This window comes from Phalacrocorax aristotelis, chromosome 1 (assembly GCF_949628215.1).
Source record: "Phalacrocorax aristotelis chromosome 1, bGulAri2.1, whole genome shotgun sequence".
NCBI classification, from domain to species: domain Eukaryota; kingdom Metazoa; phylum Chordata; class Aves; order Suliformes; family Phalacrocoracidae; genus Phalacrocorax; species Phalacrocorax aristotelis.
Window position 1 is genome coordinate 74,189,911 of NC_134276.1, and position 24,347 is coordinate 74,214,257.

At 38.3% G+C, this 24,347-nt stretch overlaps 1 protein-coding gene across 1 annotated transcript in view; it reads left to right on the forward strand.

Moving 5' to 3' along the window:
• The window catches only part of GABRG3 (gamma-aminobutyric acid type A receptor subunit gamma3), a 325,287-nt gene that overhangs the window by 164,436 nt on the left and 136,504 nt on the right, over positions 1–24,347 (forward strand). The window contains exons 5-6 of the mRNA XM_075093627.1: positions 4,163–4,383; positions 6,664–6,746. Of these exons, the coding sequence (XP_074949728.1) occupies positions 4,163–4,383; positions 6,664–6,746 (304 nt within the window). The remainder of the gene's footprint in view (positions 1–4,162; positions 4,384–6,663; positions 6,747–24,347) is intronic.

Here is a 24,347-nt window from a genome sequence, read left to right on the forward strand (position 1 = left end):
TACAAATAGATTTATTTGATTTTACTGAAAAGCATTAGACTTTCCAGAAACAGTAAAAACTATTGATAATTTAAAATTTCCTAAAAGACCTGATGTTACGTATTTAGAGATTCGGCTGAGTATTTGTATATGTCAGGATTCTTTGATTTGGAAACATTCTCATATTTTAGTTTCTCATTTTTGCTCTTTCCATTTCTTAAAATTGTTTCATTTATTTAGAAAAGGAAAAAAAAACCCCACAAACATTTCCTTTATGTAATCAGTTTTGGACAGATTGTGGAACCCTCAAACAATTTCTGTTTTGATGAAGTTTCTAAGTATGGGGAGTTTAGATTATACATTAATGAATTCTTTATGAATTCACTGTTAAAGACGAACATAATGAAACCTGTTAAAATTGATAATAAATTATTATTCTAGTTTATAACTGAATTTTGCATCAGAGTAATTTAATATTATTTCAGAAATATGTGATGTACTAAGAGAAATAATATTTGCCTAGATTTTTCCTACACATTAACATGTAGATTTATTTTTCCCCTTAGGGCTGGCCCTTACATCTTCTCAAGGATTCTTTTCAGAAGTGTGGCTGCTCTGGAGTGTAGCTTCAGTTAATGCATCCAGGCACAGTGTGAATATGTGGTATAAGTAGGAAAAATCTTAAGTCTGTTTTGGTAGGATGGCAAATTAGGTGCCTGTAAGACAAGAAAACATAGCGACAGAACACTTTACTGTATACCACCTTGGCATCACCTAATGGCAAACATAGTTTCATCTTTCTGCCGCTGGGAAGAAGTCTTATTGAAAATTTGCTGGGTTTTATTTTTTCCTTTGTTCACATAGTAGTCAAAAAATCAAAAGGAACAGAAGGAATCAGAAGGATATTAACAACATTTCTGGTGCAGTGGTAGAGCAGAACATAAAGAATATTATCCGAGTTGTAGGACATTGCTTCATCTGAGGCATCAGTTCTCTGAAACCTGATGTCCCACCTGAACTCTCTAAGTGCAACCTTTACGTTTCATAAAGATCTAAAATGACAGGTGTTAGCTAGCAAATGATCCTTTCTTATATTATGTTGTGTTATATTGACCTGTTTATGAGACAACACAAAACCCTTTCTTGGCTGCTGTGTGTTGGAGATCACTGTACCAGCTTTGTGCAAAGCAGTATATGGAAGCTGTTGACTTCACGAGGAACTGAGTATCTGTTGTCAGTGAAGACAAAGGTAATTTTCCAGAAGCATGCCCAGGCGTAGCTCCATTAGAAGTGAAGAACTGAGTGCCAGTTTCGAAAGTGACCTCTGTCCCTTCCTAGTAGAGTGAATATATGAACATCATACACCATTATCTGCTTGGTTGAAGACTGAAGCAATTACAAAGATTAATGTAAAGGATGTACTGATCTAACATCCTCTTCTAAAAAGGATTAATGGAGAATATAAAGGATGAAATTGCGATTCAGATATTAAGTTGAAATGTGCATTTATTTTTACTGGGGAATTTTTGTTTTGTAGTTTGTTCTTTCTGACTGAACATTGTAAGCACTTTAAATAAAAATAATAGGGAAAAGTGATGAAAAAGTCAATACAACTAATTTCAAACAACTTTGACTTTTCTTTTAAAAAGTGTTGCTTTGCTTTTTATGACCTCAGTTTACAATAAGAAAAATGCATTTTTTTAAAGAACTAAGTAACTCAGAAGATCTGTGAACCATTTAATTTGAGTTGGAAAGTTTTTATTAAGGTGAATGGAGTTACAGTGGCCCACTGCAGAGATATTTTGGATGATGGTCATTGCTGGCATGTTGTAGTTGCAGTAGTAAGTAAAGGAGATGCAAAATGGAAGTTGGACAGTGGTGTTAGCATGGCCCTGCTTTTAGGCTAATGTAATCTGTTTCTCCACCAGAGTAGTTTACCCAAATAGAAACAACAGTCATGCATCTGTACTGCTCCTGGTGCCCACTTTGCTCAGATTTTGCTGCAGTACCTTCTCAGGACACTGTATGATGGAGCTCAAGGTCTTTCTTTCCTTTGGTGGGGTAGAAATCCTAAAATCCTAAATATCATTAAATGTGTACGATATAGTAGAAGGGAATTATGGCTGCTCCTAATTTTAGTCAAAGCATTCATATAAAATAACCTCAAATATGAATATCGTGCAAAAACTTGTCCTGTAATAAGACAGCACTGTCATTAGCCAGCTGTATACGAATGGTCTTTGATTCTATAAATACTAATTCCCACATATGAGCTAAAAAAAGCAACTCTACTCACTCAGCATATGGAGAAACCCATAGACATGTCTGGCATATTCCTCTCTATAGACGCTAAATGTGCCAAACTCTGTCACTGGACTTTCAGGTACTAACATGATACAAGGTTGAGTGTAAAGAAACAAGATCAGCACTCTACCATCTTAAACCTGGTGAATTAAGGGAGTCCTTTTTTAATAATAAGGGTACTCTGTGTACCTTACGTTGCATCCTTTAAGTCTGTGGAGATAGGCAACTTTGTGCTCATCGGGATGAAAGAAAATTCTCTTCAGATTCAAACCTGTCAGCTTCCCTGAGAAAATTAAGCTAATAATACAATGAAAAACAGTAGTGATATAGGCTATGAAGAAAAAATGGCCCTTAATGCCTTCGGTGGCTAGACTTTAATTCCTAAGGTGATCCATTACCTGGTGTTTAGATACATACTAGCACCACTTATGCATCTACTGATCATTTGCCGTCTAGAGATGAGAGGACCAGAGTATCCTTTAGACTAGGATTACAGTGTCAGTGAATTAGGTTTTTTGATGTTATAACATCAGCTTTGGAAGGAAGGCCTGCCAAAAATGTAATAGTGCAGGAGAAACAGATGTCTCCCAGCAAAAGTGCTGTTCTCATTTCAGACTACAAGCTCTTCTATAAATAAAACAATATACAATACTGTTTGTATAATATTTCTTTTTACACCTTCACTTTTAAAACTTAGGAATAGACAAACAAAAATGCAATAAAATCAAGTTGAGAGTGGTCAAAGGCCACATACCAGACTTTCCAAACACCCTTAATTCTCCTTTGCTCAGATATACCGAGAGCGCACCTACCAGGGGACCTAAGGAGATGGTTTCCTCCGGATTATCCCCAGCCCCTGTATTAGCCTGTGTTGTAGAGCACGCTCTTTGTGTGACATCAGCAAACACCATCCCTGTCATGGATGCAGCCAGCCTTGTGATACTGAGAGGATCTTTCATGGCATGGTCAGATGGCCGTTTCCACAAGGTTCACAAGTAGAGCAGTCTGGAAAGAGGGAGAGGAACATAAGCAAATGCAAACATGACCTTCTCAGCCTCCAGTGGCTGGAATTCACAATTCAAATACTGTTTTTTGCACAGTTTCTTCCATGAGGTATTAAATGCATAAATCAGCATGTTTGTATGTTCATCTATATAATTTTGTCTATTTGTCCACGTGTATTTTAACTTCTGCAGTTATACCTATGATGACTGCTTACCTACAGAAACACAGCAGTAAACACGGAATGAAGGAAAGGATGACATTCATGTAAATTATGATATTAGCTTATTCAGGGCTGTACCCTAGTGGCCTGTCAGCTCTTAGCATTTGGGGTAGCTGAGGTGTCTGTAAAGAAGCACAAACACGCTTTTTTAATTCTGCTGTCGTGCAACCTCAAAACGAGTGGCTGAATAATTGGTAACAAACAATTTAATTTATTGAATTTACACCATCCCCTCTGCAGAAGATGTTGCCGTAATCAGAGGAATTCACTGTTCTCCACCTTATGTGTGTTGCTCCTGTTCATCTTTCACAACTCTTTTATCAGTCTGCTTATGAGAAAGAAGTCTCTGCAAATGGTGTTTTGTAGCTCTGACTCTCCAGAGGCAATGGAAAAGAAAGTGCTAGTGCAGAAATTGTTATGGCACAGGACCAAGACAAGTGAGGTGTTTCTCCTGCTTTCTAAAGTAGCTAGAGAAAAAAAAAAAAAGAAAAAAAAAGGAAAAAAGAAATTTCCTCAGGCAGTGAAAAAAGGAAACATTCTCCATCAGCCTGAATGTATCCTGCCGCCCTAAACCTGGATAGACGTTATCAAAGATGAAACAGTAGCGGGAAGTGTGGAACTGATTTCAATTTGCGTATCATGCTTTCATTGCAGGAATATCAAATTGATATATTTTTTGCCCAGACGTGGACAGATAGCCGTCTTCGCTTCAACAGCACCATGAAGATACTGACTCTGAACAGCAACATGGTTGGCTTGATCTGGATCCCAGACACAATATTTCGTAACTCGAAGACGGCGGAGGCTCACTGGATCACCACCCCCAACCAGCTCCTCCGCATATGGAATGATGGCAAGATCTTGTACACCCTCAGGTGAGCATTCAGTGACGTGCAGGGCTGAAAGCTTCTCCCCGCTCTGGTGTAGTAGCAGTAATTTTCAGTGGTATCTTTGTTCTCCTCTGCTGTTTTCTTCTTGATGCTTACCTGACCGCGCTTGACAAATACAAAAATATTCAGGCATAAGTACTGCAGAGTTTAAAAAGCAAAGTCTTGTCTTTCTAAAAAAGAAACCTTGAGAATCAGAAATAGGTCTGTCTAAATTGTAGAAGTTGGGCTTTTTAATGCTTGTAATAAAATCAGGAGCATGTAGTCCCATAAAACCTGTCACAAACCTTTCTGATTAGAGTTAGATGCAGGGCTGGATAAAGTATTTCTAGATTCATGCTAATGCTGATTCTTGATTCTTCAGATAAGTCACTCTGAAAGATAGACTGTCACATCTCATCACAAGGGAGAACTGCTGGAGGAAAGACTTTCAGAGTTTTTCTAATCTTTGTGATACCGTCAACAGTATGGTCTTGCAAATACTGTATATATCTGCATTAAAAAACCTGTGGAAATAAAAATATGTGTTAACTTATAGAAGAGACAAATTGCTTAGAAAGGAGTTTTGCCATAAGTCATATTCCACATGACAAGCTTTGTCAGAAACATCCCTTTCACATTTTCGTCAGTGACTCTCTTCAGCATATTCTGATCATACTTGCAATTGCAGTTGGGCTCCATAGCAAGTCTTTGGCAAACAATAAGAAGTTAATTAAACAGCTGAAAATGCTACTGACATTTGTAGTACCCTTCCCTTCTCAGGCTTGCTGCACTGTGACAGAGCTCTTGCTTGTTTCAGTAGCCTTTAGCTAAGGACTTCAGTGGCCCGGCTGTCAACTCCATTACCCTCTTGGTTGGGTTGCTGGTTTGGTTTGGTTTGTTTTTTTTTCTATTAAGTCCTGTTTCAGTATTTCAGGGAAAGTTAAATATCTGCCTAATAGCAGTTAGACTTTCGTACTTATCACTGAAGAAACTATTTGTGGAAAACAGCTAAAAAGGGGTAATACTTTACTCAGTGGATTGTTTGAATGAGCATTCTTAGTTAGTGAAAAATGTTTTGAGTCCTCTTCACTCACTCAGGGCAGCCTCCTTTTTACATAGGAGAGGCTGTTAGAATGATCATTTTTCACTGATAACACTGTATAATTAAAAAACAATTTATCTGACTTAAGTGAGCACATGGAATTGGTTTGGCATGGAAGCAGTAACTACCATATGTCCTGGTACCGTCTGGTGTTGATGAGTGTTCTGTATTCAGGAGAAAGTGTATGAGTTTCAGTCATGCTCCACACCTTTCCATCCTTTCCCTGCCCTCTTTTGTGGGTGAATGCACTCCTGCTGTAACACTGCAAATCCTCTTCAAGTGTCAGTGCAAGAACACTGTTAAGTTCCTCACAGGTGGCCTCCTCGAAGGCAGAGGCTTTCTCTGTGCCATCCTAAATCTGAGACACAAACCTTTCCACATCCAGTTTGCTAGCTTTTGACTTAGTTTAAAATACAAGGGGGGAAAAAAGAAGCCAACAACAAAACCTCATGCCCCATAATTGCTGCATAAATTCAGGAATGCAATTAATATGTCTGTTCCCTGAAAAAGACTGTATAAAAAACCTAGCACTTAGTGCAATCTACCTGGGTAAATAGATTTACTTGTAAACTATCAGACTGAAGATTATCTGTTTTTAATAGTTGTTTTAAAATCAGCTCCATTCATAGTGTCCTTTGTGTCAGGGGTTTCACATAAAACAAGCTTTCAAGTGGGGCTGAAGATATTTCTGCTCCTCTCTTTGTTACATCTCTACAACTGAGAATGGCAGAGGTTTTGAGAGACAGACCAAAATGACTGAAATAATTTTAAGTTCGCACTATAAGTAAATGCAGAGAATGTTCCTTAAAAGCTTCTTTATGAGGCTTTTTGTGGAATTATATACCACCACATCAGCCATATTTCCTGTTGTTTTTGTAAAGAATAGTCGTTTCCATCCCATGTCCTTCATTGATGAATTGTCTAGAGAAAAACATATGCGCAGATTTCTTGGGATCAAGAAACTCTTAATGATGTGTCTGAAATTATTTGTGTTTTTGGATAATTGTTATTGTTTTGGATCGGGCCTAAATAGCTAATGAACAACCTGCAAATAGAGTCCTTTCCTTTCAGCCCTTACTTACGGATGTCAAAGGGGTCCTGCATGGTACCTAAGGTGACCCTGCCTCCTCTGCTGACTGTTCATTGTGCTGATGTGCAGTAACAGATGCTTGGTTTCTCCACAGGCTTACCATCAATGCGGAGTGCCAGCTGCAGCTGCACAATTTCCCAATGGATGAACACTCATGTCCACTGATATTCTCTAGCTGTAAGTACTGCTTTGATGCTTTATTGTTGTATATGACTAGTATGCAGAGGCAGAGTTTAATTCTGATTTCTGTCAGGTTGTGCAACCACCCCACAACAGGTATAGGAAGTTTAGGCCTGCTTAAATACTCATGGGATTTTTGTTTTCCTCTCTAGCACTTCTGGTCGATGGACTTATGCCTTGAAATATTCTGTAGATCTACACTGCTTTTCTTGCCAGAACCAGCCTTTTTAGTTGATACTATTGTCACACTTCAGCATGAGCTGATATTCGTGCCAGTCTGTGCTATGTTAATCTATACAATCATAAGACATGCAAACGAGAATAGAAATTGCAGTTTTCCTGTAGAGGTGCACAGCCTGGGGACAAGCCCAGACGTCTCTGAACATCTGAGTTTATAGCAAGTAGCATGGTGGTGCCTCTCTGTTCCACAATAAAAGTAAATGGTGTAACTACTATAAATCTCATTTTCCTTTTATAGCGCAGCTTGTCCAGTAGTTCCAATGTTGTATTGTATGTAGTGTTGTTGATATAGTTAAAACCTACTTAACAGGCAAAACAAATACACTGGTGAAATGGATAAAAAAGTCAGGTGAGTTAAACTTGAGGTCTGATATTTCTGCGAGGAAAAGTTATCTTCATGCTGATTCATTTAAACAAGCTTGAAAGCTGTCTGCTCCTGGGCACACCTGCACAGTTCTGTAATCCAAAGTCACACAATGCAAATTTTTTACAAACACTTTTAAAAGGGTCTCCACTAAAGATTTTTCTTTCGATAAAATCCAAGACTCAGGATTTCTGTTCTCCAAAAGTCAATGGGAAATGTATTGTTTTGTCTTTCTGTTTAGAAAATAACATTTTCTCCATCACCTCTTAAAAAGCGATAGAAGAATAACACTATTTAATGTCGTCATAATAGATATGCTGTTGTGGTTGTAGGGTATCGATTTCCATTTATGAATAGTATACAAACAGTGATCCTCAATCAGAAACCAGATTGGAATTTCAGCTGATGCAGGGTGTATTGTTCTTATTCCCTGGGAAAATGTTTTTAAAAAAATCTGCCGGTGTAAACATCTCCATTTCCCCCAAAACATTACCACTACACTGCCATTTTTTATGGTCTATGGACAGAAGTAAGCCTGGGCCAAAATACACAGTGATGGGTTTAATTCAGATGTGTGAAATATATGCATACTCAACTGAACAGGTGGCAGATACCTCCTGAACGAGCTTTACTGCTAACGAACACTTGTAATTGAACTATACACACCTCAGCGATCTTCAGTTACTGCATAAAGCTACTCTTACCTTGTGGCAATCCGCAGTTGATTTGTTGAGGTACTGGGAAAGGAGTGTGTGATCTTAGAAATTAAATCCCAGTCCACAGATACTAATTAAACTTATCACTCAAACTTGATAGGTCCTGCACTAGCAATATCCAAAAAAAAGTGAACCTGTGACAGGGAAGTCACTTCAAGCCTTGCATTCCCTAATAGCTGGACAGTTGCTGAATGCAAGTAAGTTTTGCTCTGGGTTTTTTTATTTAAAGAGAGAGGATATCACCATGAGCTTCAGAAGTCTCTGCTCCGTGGCAAAGTTTCAAATACATCTTGATTTGCAGAGGTTCCTCCTAACTTAGATCAATTAGCTTGGAGCCCTTCTGCCCTTGAAACCATGCAGGTATTACTATCATACACATACTACCCTCTATGGAGATGGAGATTACGTAGGATTAAGCAGAAGCTGAATGTGTCACAGTTTCTATGTGCATTCTTTATAGTTTCTTGCCAGATGGAAAAACCCATGGAGGAATATTAAAATAATGCTTTATAGTTTTGTCAACATTTTTGGTCATGTTGGTAACAAGAGTTTATTTCTTTAGCTTCAGAGTTTCAGAGTCAATTGTGTTTTTTTTCCTTGAAACTTTTAGCACCACTATTATCAAAATAGTAGGACATCTCCTATATGATTTGTTTGTTTCATAACTCAGTTGTATTTTCAGTGTTGCGCACGTTCATAGCAATCTGAAGATCCGTGTCACTCAGTGGGGCTTTTGAAGTAAATGACAGAGTGAACGCCTGAATGATTTATTACTGCCTGCTATGACAAGTTTCTGAGGGGACACACTGATTACGGATTCCAAGATGCATGTCTTTGAATAACATAAAAATGCTGGTGGAATTCACAGCACAGTACCGCTTCCCTGTGCGTCCCTTTTGTTTGTTCCCCAGCACACAGACAAATCTTCGCAGTTTCCACTCTAGGCAAACACAAAAAAGCACAAATTTCAGACAATATTCCCTGCATCTCTACACAGACATGAACAAGTTTAATATTTGAAATGTCTTACTTTTTATATAAATTTCCCTTGATAATTCAGAAATGTGAAACTAATCTCAAATAATTTCTAGGGTATTTTCCTCTAGTGCCAACTAATTCACACCCTAACCCTGTTGTTGCTCTGGGGACAGTTGCTGTTCCTTTGGTGAGACTGCTGAGCTCTAGTTGGTCCAGTTGCCAGGATGAATAAGGAGAAAACAGCAGTTTATAAACAAAAGACACATCTCAGTGTGCTAACAGTGGTTACTAAAACTTAACTACCCCTTCCTGTTGAAAATCTTGTTTCAGGAGTGGTTCCTGGAGCTGTCCAGTCTCTTTGCTTATAGGAATTAGAAAGTATTGAAATAATTTGAAACCTCTTTATTCTCTATGCAAGTTTTGTGTGTGCTTCGGGTGACATGATGAGATGAATCAGCTGGCATATTAGGCCTCGTGGTGGCTGTGTGTCTCTTGTTGCAGTCCTTTCATAGATGTGCGCTTAGCGCACTGCTTATGTGAAAAAATTGAGCCCAATGGCATAATGCAGAACTGCTCTGCGATGCGACAGCTCTTTCCCACTCTGTGTACCAGATTGCTTGGATCAGCCACCTTTGGCAAGCAGGATTCCTTAATACAGAGGCATCAATGCCAATGCATGGTATGAATGTGAAGAATCAATGCTGTGACTTGATCCCAGTGTAGCAATCTTTGATACTGTTTGCTCTATATGATCCCATTTTCTTCATATGGTTTTAAAATACAATATACTGCTGCATAGAAATATTCTATCAGTGTGGTTCTTCATTTGGGTTAATTTATCCTCCTGAGCCAAGGGAGGCTGCTGTGCTACTTTTTGTACTCAAGTAGCATATTAAACTATCTTGGTTATCTCTATTCAGCACTGCCTTGAGCATTGTGGAAATAACTTAATTTCAGGATTCTTCCCTAAAATCTAGTTTATTGAGGTAGTTAGGAAGTAGAGGAAGAAGAGATATTCTATCTGAAGGGTGATGGCGGCACTAGAATAAACAAATGTGACACAGGCATCAAAATGCAGGCTGGAAATGGGAAGTTAACCACAATTGGCTGTGGAACTCCTACCATAGGATACTGTGCTAAAATTTTGTAAGGATTCAAAAGTGTTTGGACAAATGTTTGTGAAAAAATATGCATTGGTAGTTGTGAGCATTATGAGATCGCTCTGTACTAATGGCCACTATTGTTTTTTATTCTCAGGGAGGGTGTGTATTTCAGGTTAAACAGTAGGCAAAGTGGCTGTATAGCCAAGGTAGCTGAAGGAACTCTTTTTCATTAGAGTTGCCACGTGGCTGGTTTCCAGCTTGCCTATGTCATTTTGCTTTTGATATGCCAGCTACTGGTAGGACAAATGTTTTCAATTTTCTTAATTTGGGAGCACTAGGCACACTGCAGAATAATGTGAGCATGTTTGCACCCACACCTGCACAACAGTTAATTGTTCAAGATGTTCATTTTTCAGCCCAGAAATAAATACCTCCTCTCCCCATCCATGTGCTCAAGATTAACTTAAATTCATGACACTCCTTCAGGTGATAGCATATGACAGCCATACCAAAACAAAGCTGACAAACCTATTACCCTTGTTTAGAGCATCTGGTCAACTAACTTATTGATTATGTGCAAGGAGCTTTATGGTGAGAATCTGTGCTAGCTGCATACCTGAGGTCTGAAACAATCTGTAAGGCCATGCTTCAGGCTCTACCAGATGCAGTAATATTGAGCTGCAGTGCAAGATGCCAGAATAAAAATAAGACTGAATTGATTAATGGGTTTTCATTGCATTATTTTACTTGCTGCTGTTATGATCAAACTTCAGGGACTGCTGTTCATTTTTAAAAACACCTTAGATTTAGGCAATAGAAATTATGACATTTTTGTGGTCAATTACTTATCTTTTCCCTAGTGAGAAGGTCTACAGTGTCCCAAGTTGCCCATTACTGGAGGATTGCTGCAAGGCAGGAAAAGGTGGGCATGCCCGGAATGCCATTCCTACTGCAAACACTAAAATATAGGTTCACAAACAATTCAAGTGCTTTCAGTTCAGTTGAAAATAGGGGAAAGCAAAACTTCCAGCTGTTGATGGACCGGTTTGCTCAGTCGGGTCTTAAAACATGTACTTTTAGCCTTCTAAAAGTTTTTTAAATTTTTTTTTAAGTGATGTACAAAAGCACGCAAGGTATCACAGAAAAAAATTAAGGAAATGTGAAACGCAATTAAAAGAAACTCTCCAAATCTAACATAGTACTTGAAAGAAACAGATCCCATCTTTCTAAATATAAACTCAGTTCAATCAAATTTTACCCCTTTGAACATGAAACCTCTTATGGATATGCACTCAGTACTTTGAGCCTCATGTCATTAATTTTCTAACAGAACTAGCTGTCATTTCCAATTTTAATATGTTTCTCCTAGCCTGGAAAAGTAAATGCTGGTTTTGTGGAATGAGCTGTGCTTTGCTTCATCTCCTGTATCATCAGCAGAATCATTAATGAAGTCTGAAGACAGAATTTTACTCCTGGTGAAGAACAGGCTAGAAGGAACACAGCTTAATGTTCATATCTCAAGAGGAGATTCATTAAAGATGCTAGGAAGGCATTGCCATGTGCAGAAAAAGCTTTAATCCATCTCTGAACTTCTCATCTGTGCTTTCTGTAATGAGCTGGACCAGATCATGGAGAATCAATGGAATTCTTGATTCAGGTTTTGTGAAGAGCACATTTTAGGTGTTGTAACTTTTTTCTTTTCTAGGCAGGTAGATATTAAGGTACCAGCATGCATCCTTCCTTCTCTTCAGAAGGCTGTATTTTTCAGAGAATAGTCAATGTGGAGAAGACTTATAGAGAGGAAAAAAGAAACACATTTATGGAAAATTTAACCTTTGAAAGTTTCCTCCCAAACTCTGTATTTAGTGTATGACTTGTGTCATATATGACAATTCTTGAATACAATAGTGAAGCATATCTGTGATAAATCCCTCCTGCTGTTCATCTGCTAATCCTTCTCATACACAGACATTTTGAAATCTTCCTATTTCCTACTGCTTTGCTCAGTTGTTAATGCTCCTTAGGTTTCCCTAAAATTCCCTGTAGGTATTTCTTTTTTATCTAACATAAATATGTTTTGCTTCTTAGAGAGTCAAGTATCTATCTAATTCCTTGACTGCTCACTACTACTTTTCTGTGTGTTAAGTGTCTTTTAGATTTTTATTTAGATTATTTAGATTGTATTTTATAACCAAGCCAAGACTCATAAAAATTTTACAAATTAGTTTGCATTGGAAATTCTGCTAATTGTTATCTAATTGCTCCAATAAGATATACTATATATATCTATGAAATTGGTCAAATCATCCATGGTATAAGTACATTCACTGCAAAGTTGCACTTTCTAAAGCCAATTTATGGTAGATTCATGCCAAACTATCGCATATTGTAAGTATCAGTGTCTTCTATCTCACTGTGTAAGGATATCAGAGACACCTTTCTAAACATTTACAGCTGTATGGTTCAATGATGATTCCAAATCTATACAATATGTTGTGATATAAGAGTAATAGACTTAACATAATCTGATAGCCACCAATACACAGATGATCTCTGTTTCATAAAAAAAGCAGAGAAACTTCCCTGAGGTTGAGGGTTGTCCGTTGCGTCCCTGATGATCAAGGAGAGCTGATGGCAGTGGTTAATTCATGCATTATCTCTTGCTTTTCTATTCCTCACAAAGAGCTAAGGTTTTGGCCTAGCATCAGACTGAATGTCTTGCCTCTTTTATAGAAACTCTTGAGATTCTTCTCCATGAGATTGAAGTTTCCTCCGGGGAGGCAGCACCTGCCATTACTTCCTGCAAAAATGAGACCCTAGAGTTAAATGACAGCAAGTGCTAATTAGTGAATCCTAAAATGCTTAACTCATATCTTGGGTCCAGCAATCAGTTCCTGAGACTGTCTGGATTGATGGTAGGCTATTCCAGGAACCTGCCATCTATCCCAGTTTTGCAGCGGTCTTCCAAGGATCCTTGCTGTGTCCATTTACCTTGCACAGTTGCCTGAGGAAGATGGGAGACCCATGTCACAGCATAAACTCTCTAGGTAATCTGCTGCAGAGAAAAAAAGAAAAAAAAAGCTCTTATTCAAGATCTGAAGATTAGGCTACGCGACTGTATTTCAGGGATAGGACCACCCAACTCTGACTTATGTTTAAACAAGGAAACTGGAAGTCCCCAAAATCCCAAGTACAGTCTAGCTTCTCAAAGCAACCAGTCTTATTTTTCTGAATTTTCTTTTAGTGAGATTTAAAAAAAATTCAGTACCAGAAACCATTTTAGAAAAGACAAAATGTGCCTGCAAGCCATTTTTTTTGGCAGGAATATATGTAGCTGACTAAGTTATGCTTATGGTGTCAGAAAAAAATAAGAGAAAATGCTGAAGCAAGACAGGTGGCTGGTTGCACGTCTGATGGCTGAATGTATCAGCAAAAGGCCCTGGAGTCTCTGCCATGTGACAATCATTGTTAGTTCCCATGATTTTGCCAGTGATCTCATGATATTTGGTGTTTACTTGAAGCCAAAACCCCTTTAAGCGTAGTATCATGTGCCAATGTGAGCTTTCTTTTTTTTTTAAACATTTGACAGTGTGACACAAATGCAGCACAGGCAAAAAGAAAATTGCTTTCTCCCACAAATGTAACATAAAAGACTATGATATATTATGTCTCCATATTATTGTTATTTTCTTATTTAGGTATGTGATCACTGATTTGTAAATGATTCTCATCTTTATGGAGAGGCTGGTCCATCACTTGTAAACTTCTGTCAGCCCTGTGTTTGTAACTTCTGACATACAGAGCTCATCTTAATGGTATACAGAGTGTCAAAAGGCAGTCACACTCCTTTGCATCATATTTTTTCACACAAGAGGGAATGACTGCTTTTAGCGCTCTGTAAAAATTGCATCACAGGGCAATGTGGGGATGGTCTGGAACAGAAATCTTTGCACTCTCTCTGTCAGGGAGTTATAGCAATCCATTCTATAAATAAAAAATTGTCTCTAAGTAAAAGTCCCCCTTTATGGGTCTTTTATTTCAAATTATGAAAGCAAACTGAATGGCTTGCATGGTGTTGCTCTTACAGGAAACATTGAGAGGTGGATCAATAGCCAGCAGTACCCAGACTGTCGGCTGTGCACAGCTGACTCCTCCTTGGGTTATGGGTAGATTTTGATCTTTGGTGGTTATCTTGCTCCTTGAATAAACTTCCTAAGGCACTTTCCAAGATGCGTGCTCCATTTTGTGTGCACAGGTGTTACATCATATGCTTATTTGGGGTTTCTTTCTTTTGGGTTGTTAGATTTTCACAAATGCTGATATAACTACATATACATTCCTTGTAGCCTCACTTGATGTAACTGAAATGTACATCACAAAATACAATATAATGTAAAAGTACAAGTCAAGGTAACCCACTGCCAGGCAACTTAAAAGTTGCAACGGTTCCCTTCTCCTACTGTTATTTACGTGTTTCCCAAGGCAGGAGACAAGCTTGCTTGAACCCAGAGGTTCAAGCTATTTTAGGTCCCCAGTAGAATATGTGACATATTTTTAAAGAAACAAAGAGCATTTAGGTTCTAATTCCTTTAATTGTTGTAATGAGTAGATTAAAAAAAATTGATTGTATTATTGCCTTCCATGGCCACCTTAGCTGCCGTGCTAAAAGTTACACTAATGCATCTCCCAGCTGTGAGAACTGTGTGCTTGAACTCACTGAAAGCTTATGAGAAATGAAGAATTGCTGCAGAATTGCTTCCGAGTGTAGAGAAACCATTTGGCACTTTGAGAACAGGTGGCAGAACCAGAACAAATACCAAGTCAAATCACTGAGGAGGAGAGAAAAGGAGAACGAGGAGAGACCAGAATTGCCAAGGTCAGCCAGGTAACCTGCAGTATGCCACTGAAGCTTAACAAAAGTGGTGAGTATTGACTCTCAGATTTAATGCATCTTGGCCTTGTTGACCAGTCGATGCTTGTTACTTTTGCTAGGTTTGACTGACCAATGATAATGAGGTTAGTAGAAGTCATCAAAGGTTTACTTGTAACAGACTCAAAAAACAGGATGAAAACATCAACATCTTCAACCCATTAGCCTTGTCTTGTCAATTTTGTTTACCTTTAACACAGCTTGGAAGAACAAAGCAGCCTGGAAACATGAAATGTTACCATGAGAAAAGGCCCCTCCCTTTTCTCGCTTCTGCTTCTGCAAAATTAATGGAAAAACAAAAACATACCGCTAGTGCCTCAGGAGCTCAGAAAGAGAAGAAAGTAAGGAGGTCGTGAAGCTTTGAACGTTGTTTTGCTAACAGTGCTAGAGGACAATCAGGGAGATGTCCTGTGTCTCTGCTCCCATTAGAGGGACGTTGCTGAGGGCTGCCTGGCTGGATCTCTTTCTATGAAGGGCAGGTCTGTCTCTTAAAAGGTGATTAAATTTGTGTAACGGGCATGCTGTATGACAGATAATAAAACTTTAATCATTTTTCATAGTTGGGTAGTATATATGTCTGTCCAAACAAAATAGTCTGGCATTATGTCTCTTACTGTCAGATAACACCTCAGACAGACAAATGGGTGATAAGATCTAGACAAGAGAAAGCAGAAATACAAATTGAGACATCAAATTTAATTTTAACTTAATTTTTAAATAAGTATTTTTATATTCTCCCATATTATGTAGATTTTCAGTTGATTCTTCTTTAAGAAATGCTGCAGTTCTTTATATCTAAATACAGAGATTATTTCTGTGGAATGGAAATTAAGTTATGATTTAATGTTTGGGTTAGCCATGCATATTATAAAGTAATTAATTTTTTCCCTAATTTTTTACATAATGTGACTTCTGGCAGTTTTACCACTAATTTGTTAAAGCTCAGATATAGCCGACTTTTCCACAAAACCTTTCCATCAGTCATAAGAAAGAAAACATAGCGAGGCACGTAGATTGAACAAAAGGTACATGCTATTCTGGGGCAATCAGCCAAACCAGAGAGCTTGTGCAGAAGACACTGAGGCTCCTTTCTAGCTCCTTCTACATGAGTTTCTTTCCCAGGGAAACCAAGGCAGTACAGGGAGGGCTGGTGTGTGAATTTGTTATGTCCTGATTGGGGGGTAGGAGCATCTAGGAGCTCAGAAGTTCTCCCGGCTTTTGCCACTCACACTGATGTCTTTTGGTGAGCACTGGTGAGCATGGTCAGCTCCACCTGTCTCCTCTGCTTGGTCAGCCCTGAGTGCATCAGTTCAGGGAACATCCCAGTTAATGCCTCTTTTTCCAGTCTGTCGGCCTGATTTGGCATCGGTGTTTCTTCCCTCTGGAAAACCACCACCATTGAAAAACCAAGAGCCTCATTAAAACAAATCTGATTATCAGGAAGTGGAATGAATTGCAGTTCACAGTATTTAGGTCCTTCATCAATATCATTCTATTGTCATCCTTCGCAACAGAGGTTACTAAAAACCCACATCAGAGCTCTTCCATACACAATGAAAATACGAACAATGTTCGTGGTCTGGGTCCCTAAGCTGAAGGTATTCCATACCATGCCCCAGGATATATTGGAGCCATCTAAATTGCTTATTGAAATTGTTGCCTGACTAGAACAGAAGAAAATAATATGTGTGAAAGGCTGATATGAAGTTAGTCCTTGATCTGTAGGTGAACATCTTAGAAGATCCATGCTGATCTCACCATCTTCTGCTCCAATTTTTTCCTCAGTAAAAACACAAGCAACATGAGTATAACAACACACCTACCAAAAGAATATCTGTTCTTCTCTCTCTCACAGACATGTATCATTCTCCACACACTCACTCACATACAGACGCACCTAGAAGAAAGAGAAAGGATGAGAAGACAGATATGTGATAGCTCTCAGTCTTTTCATTGTTGGCAAGTGCTCAGCTACTAAGGCAACAAGCAATATGCAAGAAGCTGCAGAGAATTAAACAGGATGAAGCAAAAAGCAGAACAAAACCTCCTGTAAACCCTCTGAAACCGACGAACTGACTGTCCTTTAACTTTTCTTAATGGAATATTTGTCAAATATTCAGTTATGCCTCAAGGCACTCTGATGCTGCTTTGCTTATAAATAATCCCTTTATCTACATTAACTGATTTGACATTTGAATGCACATTGCCTGTAATAGTGCTTTAAAAAATATGTTAATATTATAGTTGTCATGGGTTGCAATAGTATACTCTGCACATCTCATGCCATTTGAATTGATGAGGGCTGAATGTCAGAGCTGATGAATTTTCAAGGAAATTTTTTTGTTTCCTTTGGAAAGAGGTTATTCCTGTGAAATATAAACTTTCCGTTTTAAGAATATACATTTTACCTTTGTGAAAGATTTTAGGAATTTTTGGTCCTCACCAGAAAGAAGTATCCACTCTATAACATCCTGAGGCACCTGAATCCTGAATATGTGATTCTTAGTTTCAAATCTCATCTTAAAAGGACAATGGGGAGGTTCTCAATATACTTTTTCATTTTGCCTGTAAGTGGCCTGATCACACGCTGGCAATTTTACAGTTTTTGAATAATTTCTGACTCTCTGAGTTTTTCACTGCAGAAGGAGAAGTCAATATGCTTATTGTATTTCAAAATATAGCAACTAAGGGACAAATAGTAGCTATTTTGCACTTGCAGTACTTCCTATGCATTTATCTAAAAGGGAGCAAAAATACCACCTAATTTAGGCAAAAAAAAAAATGGTAACCATTCAGAGCAAACTGTCAATGTTGTCTGCATTTAATTCTGGAAGGTCAGTTGCTCTCCTCAAGTTAAAATGAAGAAAAAGTAGCAAGAATTGCATGTTTGTACCTTACAGGTATTTTCTTCCTGTATTGACTGACTTCAAATGAAGCAACTAGACCAAATGAGCATGGAGAAGTTTGTCTGCAAGTGATGACTTTCAACGGAAGGGAGCTTTGAGATCTGAATGGTGTGTTTGTTCACAGCAGTTGTCTGAAGATCGACATTTCAATAAGGCAACATTGCTTGCCTCTGGCAGCCAGAGAAGGCAACCACAAACTCTTGGATAAATGTCTCTTACGATTAAAAGAAAACTGAAATATCCAAGTGCTTCATAACATGGTATTTCCTTTCTATCTTTTTGTCCCCAACACCTTTCCCCAAAGTCCATACTGAAATCCTTAAAGCTTTTCTTGTCTACCCAGTGCAAGACTGCAGAGAGGAAGATAAAAGGCTGTTCCCAGCAACTGGCAAACCTCAAAGTTGTTTGGAGGATTTGTACTGTAGGTTTTTATTGATTTATGTGCAAAGTATAGCAGTATTTCTTATGTCAAGGCTTAGCAGAACTGGCAGCCCAAAATCCTGGTCTGTGGTATTATCGGATTTCAGAAGTTAAGCAAGCTGACACTAATCACTGTTTGTATGGGAGGTTCAGCAGGAAAACTGAGGTGTTTCTGTGATTCCAGAATGACAATTGCACTTTTATTTATAATCGTGTTCACTGTGATTCGTTCCAGCCACCAAAGGGTGTCTTCCCACTAGTACCTTACATAACTGTACCAAATCAAAACACATTAATGACCAGTGCATACCATCTTTAATGTTTAGATACTATACTAACTAAGTGCATGGAAGAGTAATGTGACAATGGTCATTACCTGAAGCAGGGAAGGTTCTGACCTGATAGAAGGAAAAATCACCCGAGTCAAGCATTGGAGCATGTTGTCCAGGAACATTGTAAAGTCTCTGTCCTTGGAGGTTTTCAAGACACACTGGATAAAGCCCTGAGACACCTGGTCTGAATTCAGTGTCAACCCTTCTTTGAGCATGGGGTTGAACCAGAGACATCTTGAAGTCAGTTCCAACCTGATGGACTCTATCATAATATCTTTTTCACATTCAGAACAAGATTTACGTTAAAATAGTCCATCTTGCTTATACAGTAATTTGTTCATATTCAGAGACAAAAATGTATGTTTGTGAAAACCATCTTTTCCTGACAACTTTTTAAGAGAACCATTTTTCAGTGTTGGCTTTCTTAAAGAACTCCCAAAAAAAGGGGAGGAGGGGAAGAATTGAAAAATGTTGCAGCTTCCTCTTCGCAGTTTATCTTTTTCTAAATGACTGAGTACATATCCTATGAGAAATGGTGATTTTTTTCCTATATATTTTCATTGTACAGGGGATTTTACTATCAACAGTCACTGGTAAAACATTTGCAAACAAGGTAAACTCTTGTTGATCAAGACTCGGGGAATCTTCCAAAGACTGATATGATCAGGCAATATGTTCAAAACAGGCAGGATGTAGAATTTATCCTTTTATTTCCCTAGAGCTCTTTCCACTCTGTGCCAATTCCAGGAATTGATTTGCAGTTCCCTGGCATGCTACTGCAAAAGCTCATTTTTCCACCTGTTGGCTATCAGCATTTGCACCACAACAGTATGCAAGGGCTCTGACACTGACTCCAGCAGCTCCTTACACTCTGCTCAAATTAGACACTAGGTCTGGTTCTTGTCACAGGTCAGACACATAAGACCTGTTTCCTCTCCTCTCTGCCACCTAGTTGGTCCCCACTTAATCTCCTCTTACCTTTCACACCTTTCTTCAGAAACCTCCTGGGTGTCTCTATCTCCTATAATCTTTTCCTTTTCCCCTGAACTAGAGAATCTTCTTGTGATGCAGATGTTGACAGAGAAGGAAACTGGGTAGTCACGTCCATGTTTGAAAAGACAGATCCAAAAATTCTATGATATAAGCTGAAACCCACAGAAGAGTAGAAAACCCAAGAACTATGACAGAATTTCAGAATAAGTTACTCACAGTGACAAGAAGCTTAGATTAGGAAAGTAGAGAGAACATAGAGAGCTAGTACAGAAAGTAGACCAAGATTAAAAAAAAAAAAAAAAAGAAAACCAGAAAGAAAATGTGTAATTATTTTACTGTTCAGGACTGTTCAGGACTCAAGCATAAAAAGACATAAAACAGTGCCATATATATACCTATCACAAAATTCATACAGTTTAACTGAATTTGTTTTTCTAAATTCTGTTTCATAAGCATCGATTCAAATAATTACTCAAACTGACCAGCTTTGGCAGTTCACTGAAAAAAAACTCAGTACTTATCTTTCCAGTAATTTGCTTACCATATACTTTTGATTTTTTTTTTTTCATTTTAATCAGAACTTGGAGAAGTGCTAAAATACTGTAAAAAAATAGTCTCATAGTATTCCTCCAATAAAGAAAAGCGGGGCAGAGCAGAAATTTCTCACTGGAGCTTTTACCTCTGTAGAATTTCTGGACAACTGTAATAACTGAATGTGAACCTGAAATATTGTTCAGACAGACATACACACTTCTCAGTGATTATCAGAACAAAACCTTTTGAAGTTCCGGAAAGAACTCATCATACAAATACTATCATGAATGACTGACTGTAATTCCAAATCTCCTTCATCATTTTCATCTTAACTTCATTTTAAAACCATTATCCATTGCAGACTTAAAACACTTTTGATGCCATAGGAAAAGCTAATACCTGTAATAGCCAGAATGTTCATAAAGACTGTTGAAGTTAGAGAAACAAGGTTTTAGAAAACTCTCAAGAAGATTTTTGAATGTTCTTTGAAATACTATTTAGTTTCTTCTCACCTCTCCGCTCAGTTTTATAAATTACTATTTTTCCAACTATATAAGGCCTTGAGAAACCCAAGATGCCTTCGTTAACTGACCTCAAGTATTTATATACCCTGTTAAAGTGTCAGTATTTTCGAGGTCTTTTTATTAAGCCACTCTGTCTATAGAATATGACTTTCCTTTCCAGCCTTGGAGGATTTTAAGATGCTCAATATCATACTTAAAGAAATTTTATACCTAATATGATCATCAAAATTGCAAGAAATAACTTATACTATACCAGTATTAATGTGTGCATAGGATATGCAGCAATGACGTTTATAGAATATTAACATATGAAATTAATATTGTTGATCTATCGCAATCAACAGAGGAACAACAGAAGTTGTTTTTCACAATTCCTTATCTTTAATTTTCAATGAATAAGTCTAGTTGAAGAAAGTTTTGGGTTTTTTGTTTAGTTTTGTTTTTAATGTAAAGCCAGAAATTGAACAGTTGGAGTGTCTTTGCTCATATAACTGATAAACTTTTCAGGTGATAACTGACATATGGTAGATTTTGACCTAGACCAGAGTTTGATGTCAAGTTTGGGGTCTTTTTTTTCTACTTTCTTAAATATTTCCTGTTCTTTTGTTCTTACACCATTGTGAATGGCATGTGATCTTATAAATTAAAAGTACAACAAACCTACTGAAAAAGACTGAGCAGAGTTCTAACAAAATGCATATGAACAAACTGAGGTTTTGTAGGTGAGGTTTTGTAGGTGATATTATCTGCATTTTTATTTTTAGTAAAGATAATTTGGATTTCCTACGTTTTATTTTTAAATTATGTTCTCATGTTATCAATACTTGAGCATTAACATTTGGATTTTTAAATGAAATAGTAATTCTACCAAGAGGGTTTTTACACAGCGTGCAGTTGGAGTTGCCAGATAGTAAAGGAAAAACATGGGACTTCTTCAGTCACTGGCTTTGGTATTTTTAGTTCCTTAATGTATTGAGTTTTTCTAGTTATTGGGAAAGGGAATCTGCTTTTTAGTTAGAAGAAAAACATCTCACCCAATTACCGTTTCTCTTGTACATTGTCCCAGCCAAGGATTCCTCTCAATTTCACCTCTGTGATGTAGAATATCAAGTGATTCCTAAATATAACAACGTATGACTTCATATGAACTACTGGCCTACACATTAAAGAATGACATTTTTAAACTCGTCATTAAATATTTAAAGGCTGATGGTGGCCTGAAATAAATCTGAGGGTCTGGCTGTGATTCAAACCGTTTGTGAACTGTTAAGGTGGAATAACTTATAAATAGGTACCACAGTCAGTATCCTGTGAGAACAAAACACGTGCTCATCCAAAACATTGAAGCTGTATCTGTACCAGTAAACTACAAAAAAACCAGAGTATATTCTTAGATGCCAGAACCAGATCGCATGACTGGATTGTTGGAGCAGCCCCTTGGCCGAGTCCTGGTCCTTGCTTATTGACTTCCTCCCATTTTCCAGGCATAGATTTGGGAAGGTGAGGAGGAGGGGTTGCACTTTATGTAAAGGAATAGTTTAAATGCATGGAACTCTGCTAGGGAATGAGTGACTTGAGAGCTTACAGCTAAAGATCAGAAGACAGACCGATATGGGTGACATCATGTCAGGCATCTGATGTAGATCACCTTATCAAGAAGATAAAGACTTCTTTAGGCAGCTGGAAGAAGCTGCTTGATCACAAGCCCAGGCACTCGTGGAGGACTTGAAGCACTGATATCTGTTGTAAGGGCAGTACGGTTAGTCATTAGCAATCCAAGAGATTTCTACAGTCTGTTGATGACAGTTTAACACAGGTGGCTGACATGCAGAATAGGACATCAGTTTCTGGTGTGCTTATTACACGTGAAAAAGGAAGAACTGTCTGGGGGTGTTCTTAGGTGACACAGTTAAAATCTGTAGCTAAGGTGACAGCCTTAGCTAACGCTACCATGAGGTGACACGGCTAAAATCCTATGAGAAGTGAGCAAGACAAATAGCAGAATCACGACTGGAGTTTAGGGGAGTAGACTTCAGCTTGTTCAGAGATGTGCCTGGCACAGTACCATGAGAGACTGCTCTGCAGGGCAAAGGGGCTGAGGAGAGCTCATTGGCCTTCAAGGACAGCCTCTTCAGGTATGAGTGATTAACAAAACCTTACAGTGGAATAAGTCTTAGAGGAGATGGGCAAGAGTGGTGAGCTCAGGGAAGGATTTGAGGAATGAACAATTATCATCAAGGTAACTGAATATATCTCAAAACAAAGGGGACTGAAGGGTGACCTTTTTTTTTTTTGATATACAGCTGTACCAGTGGATCATTGGGTTGTGGTTGTGTAAACAGCCTTCCCTGAGATAATTAGTAGATTGTACTGTTTTCCTGAGCTAGCCAGACCAGCATGGAAGGCAGAAAATTGCATATGTGACTCAGCCCAACTTATAGTGTAAAGACCAAACAACTAAAAAAACATGATTTGAAGAGAGCAAAGGGCTTGAGCTGGCTTTAACATACATATTCCTTCCCAGCTACTGGGGAAGTCCAGCATCGTGATGGTGGAGCATATGGACACTGGTAATGGGAATCATGTTTTAATTGTGATTCAACTGCATATTGCAATTGCTGTATTGTCCTTGTGTTGGCATTTCAGTACAGTAGTGTAGCACTCTGCTAAATCAAAATCCTGTGTAATGTCAAATACCTACAGATAAGTAAGTCTGATATTAAGCATTAAGCCCTCCTTATGTGGAGTATCTAGAAGAACCTAGTCAGAGACTAATAGGATCTGGCATCAGGGCAAAAGAAGAGTTTACTCCAGTGTGCAGGAAGTCAAAGAAACATGACAGAAGGCCAGCATGGGTGAATGAGGAACCTCTGATGGAGCTCAAATGGAAAAAAAAAAAAAAGTACACAAAAGGTGGACATAAGAAGAAGTGACCAGCAAGGCGTATAGAGACATTACTGAAGCATGCAGAAACAGGAAAGCCGAAGAGCAGCTAGAGTCGAAACTAGCAATTAATGCAATAGCAACAGGAAGAGTTGCTGCAAGTACATTGGCAGCAAAAGGAAGGCTAAGGCAAATGTAGGCCTGCTACTCAAGAGGGCAACATTCCTAGTGACAAAAGACATTGAAGAAGTCAAGGTGTTCACTGCCTTTTTTCTCCCTTTTTTATCAGTAAGGACTGTTCCCACATCCCCAAGCCTATTGGCAGGGTCTGTGAAGTAAATTGTGAAAGACACAACTAGGAAGCACTTATACCAGTTGAATATACACAATTCGTAGGACCAGGTGGAGTGCATCCAATGGCCAATGTCATTGCAAAGACACTTTCTATCACCTTTTAGAGATCACAACATCGAATCTGTCTTCAAGAGTGAGGATCCAGGTAACTACAGGACACTCAGCATAACCTCAGTCCCTTGGAAGGTTAAGAAGCAAATCCTCCTTGAAGACATCTCCAAGCAGAGAAGGGACAAAAAGCTGACTGGCAGCATCCAGCATGGATTTATCATGGGCAGATCATGCCTGACCAAACTGTTTGCCTTCTGTAATTAGATGATT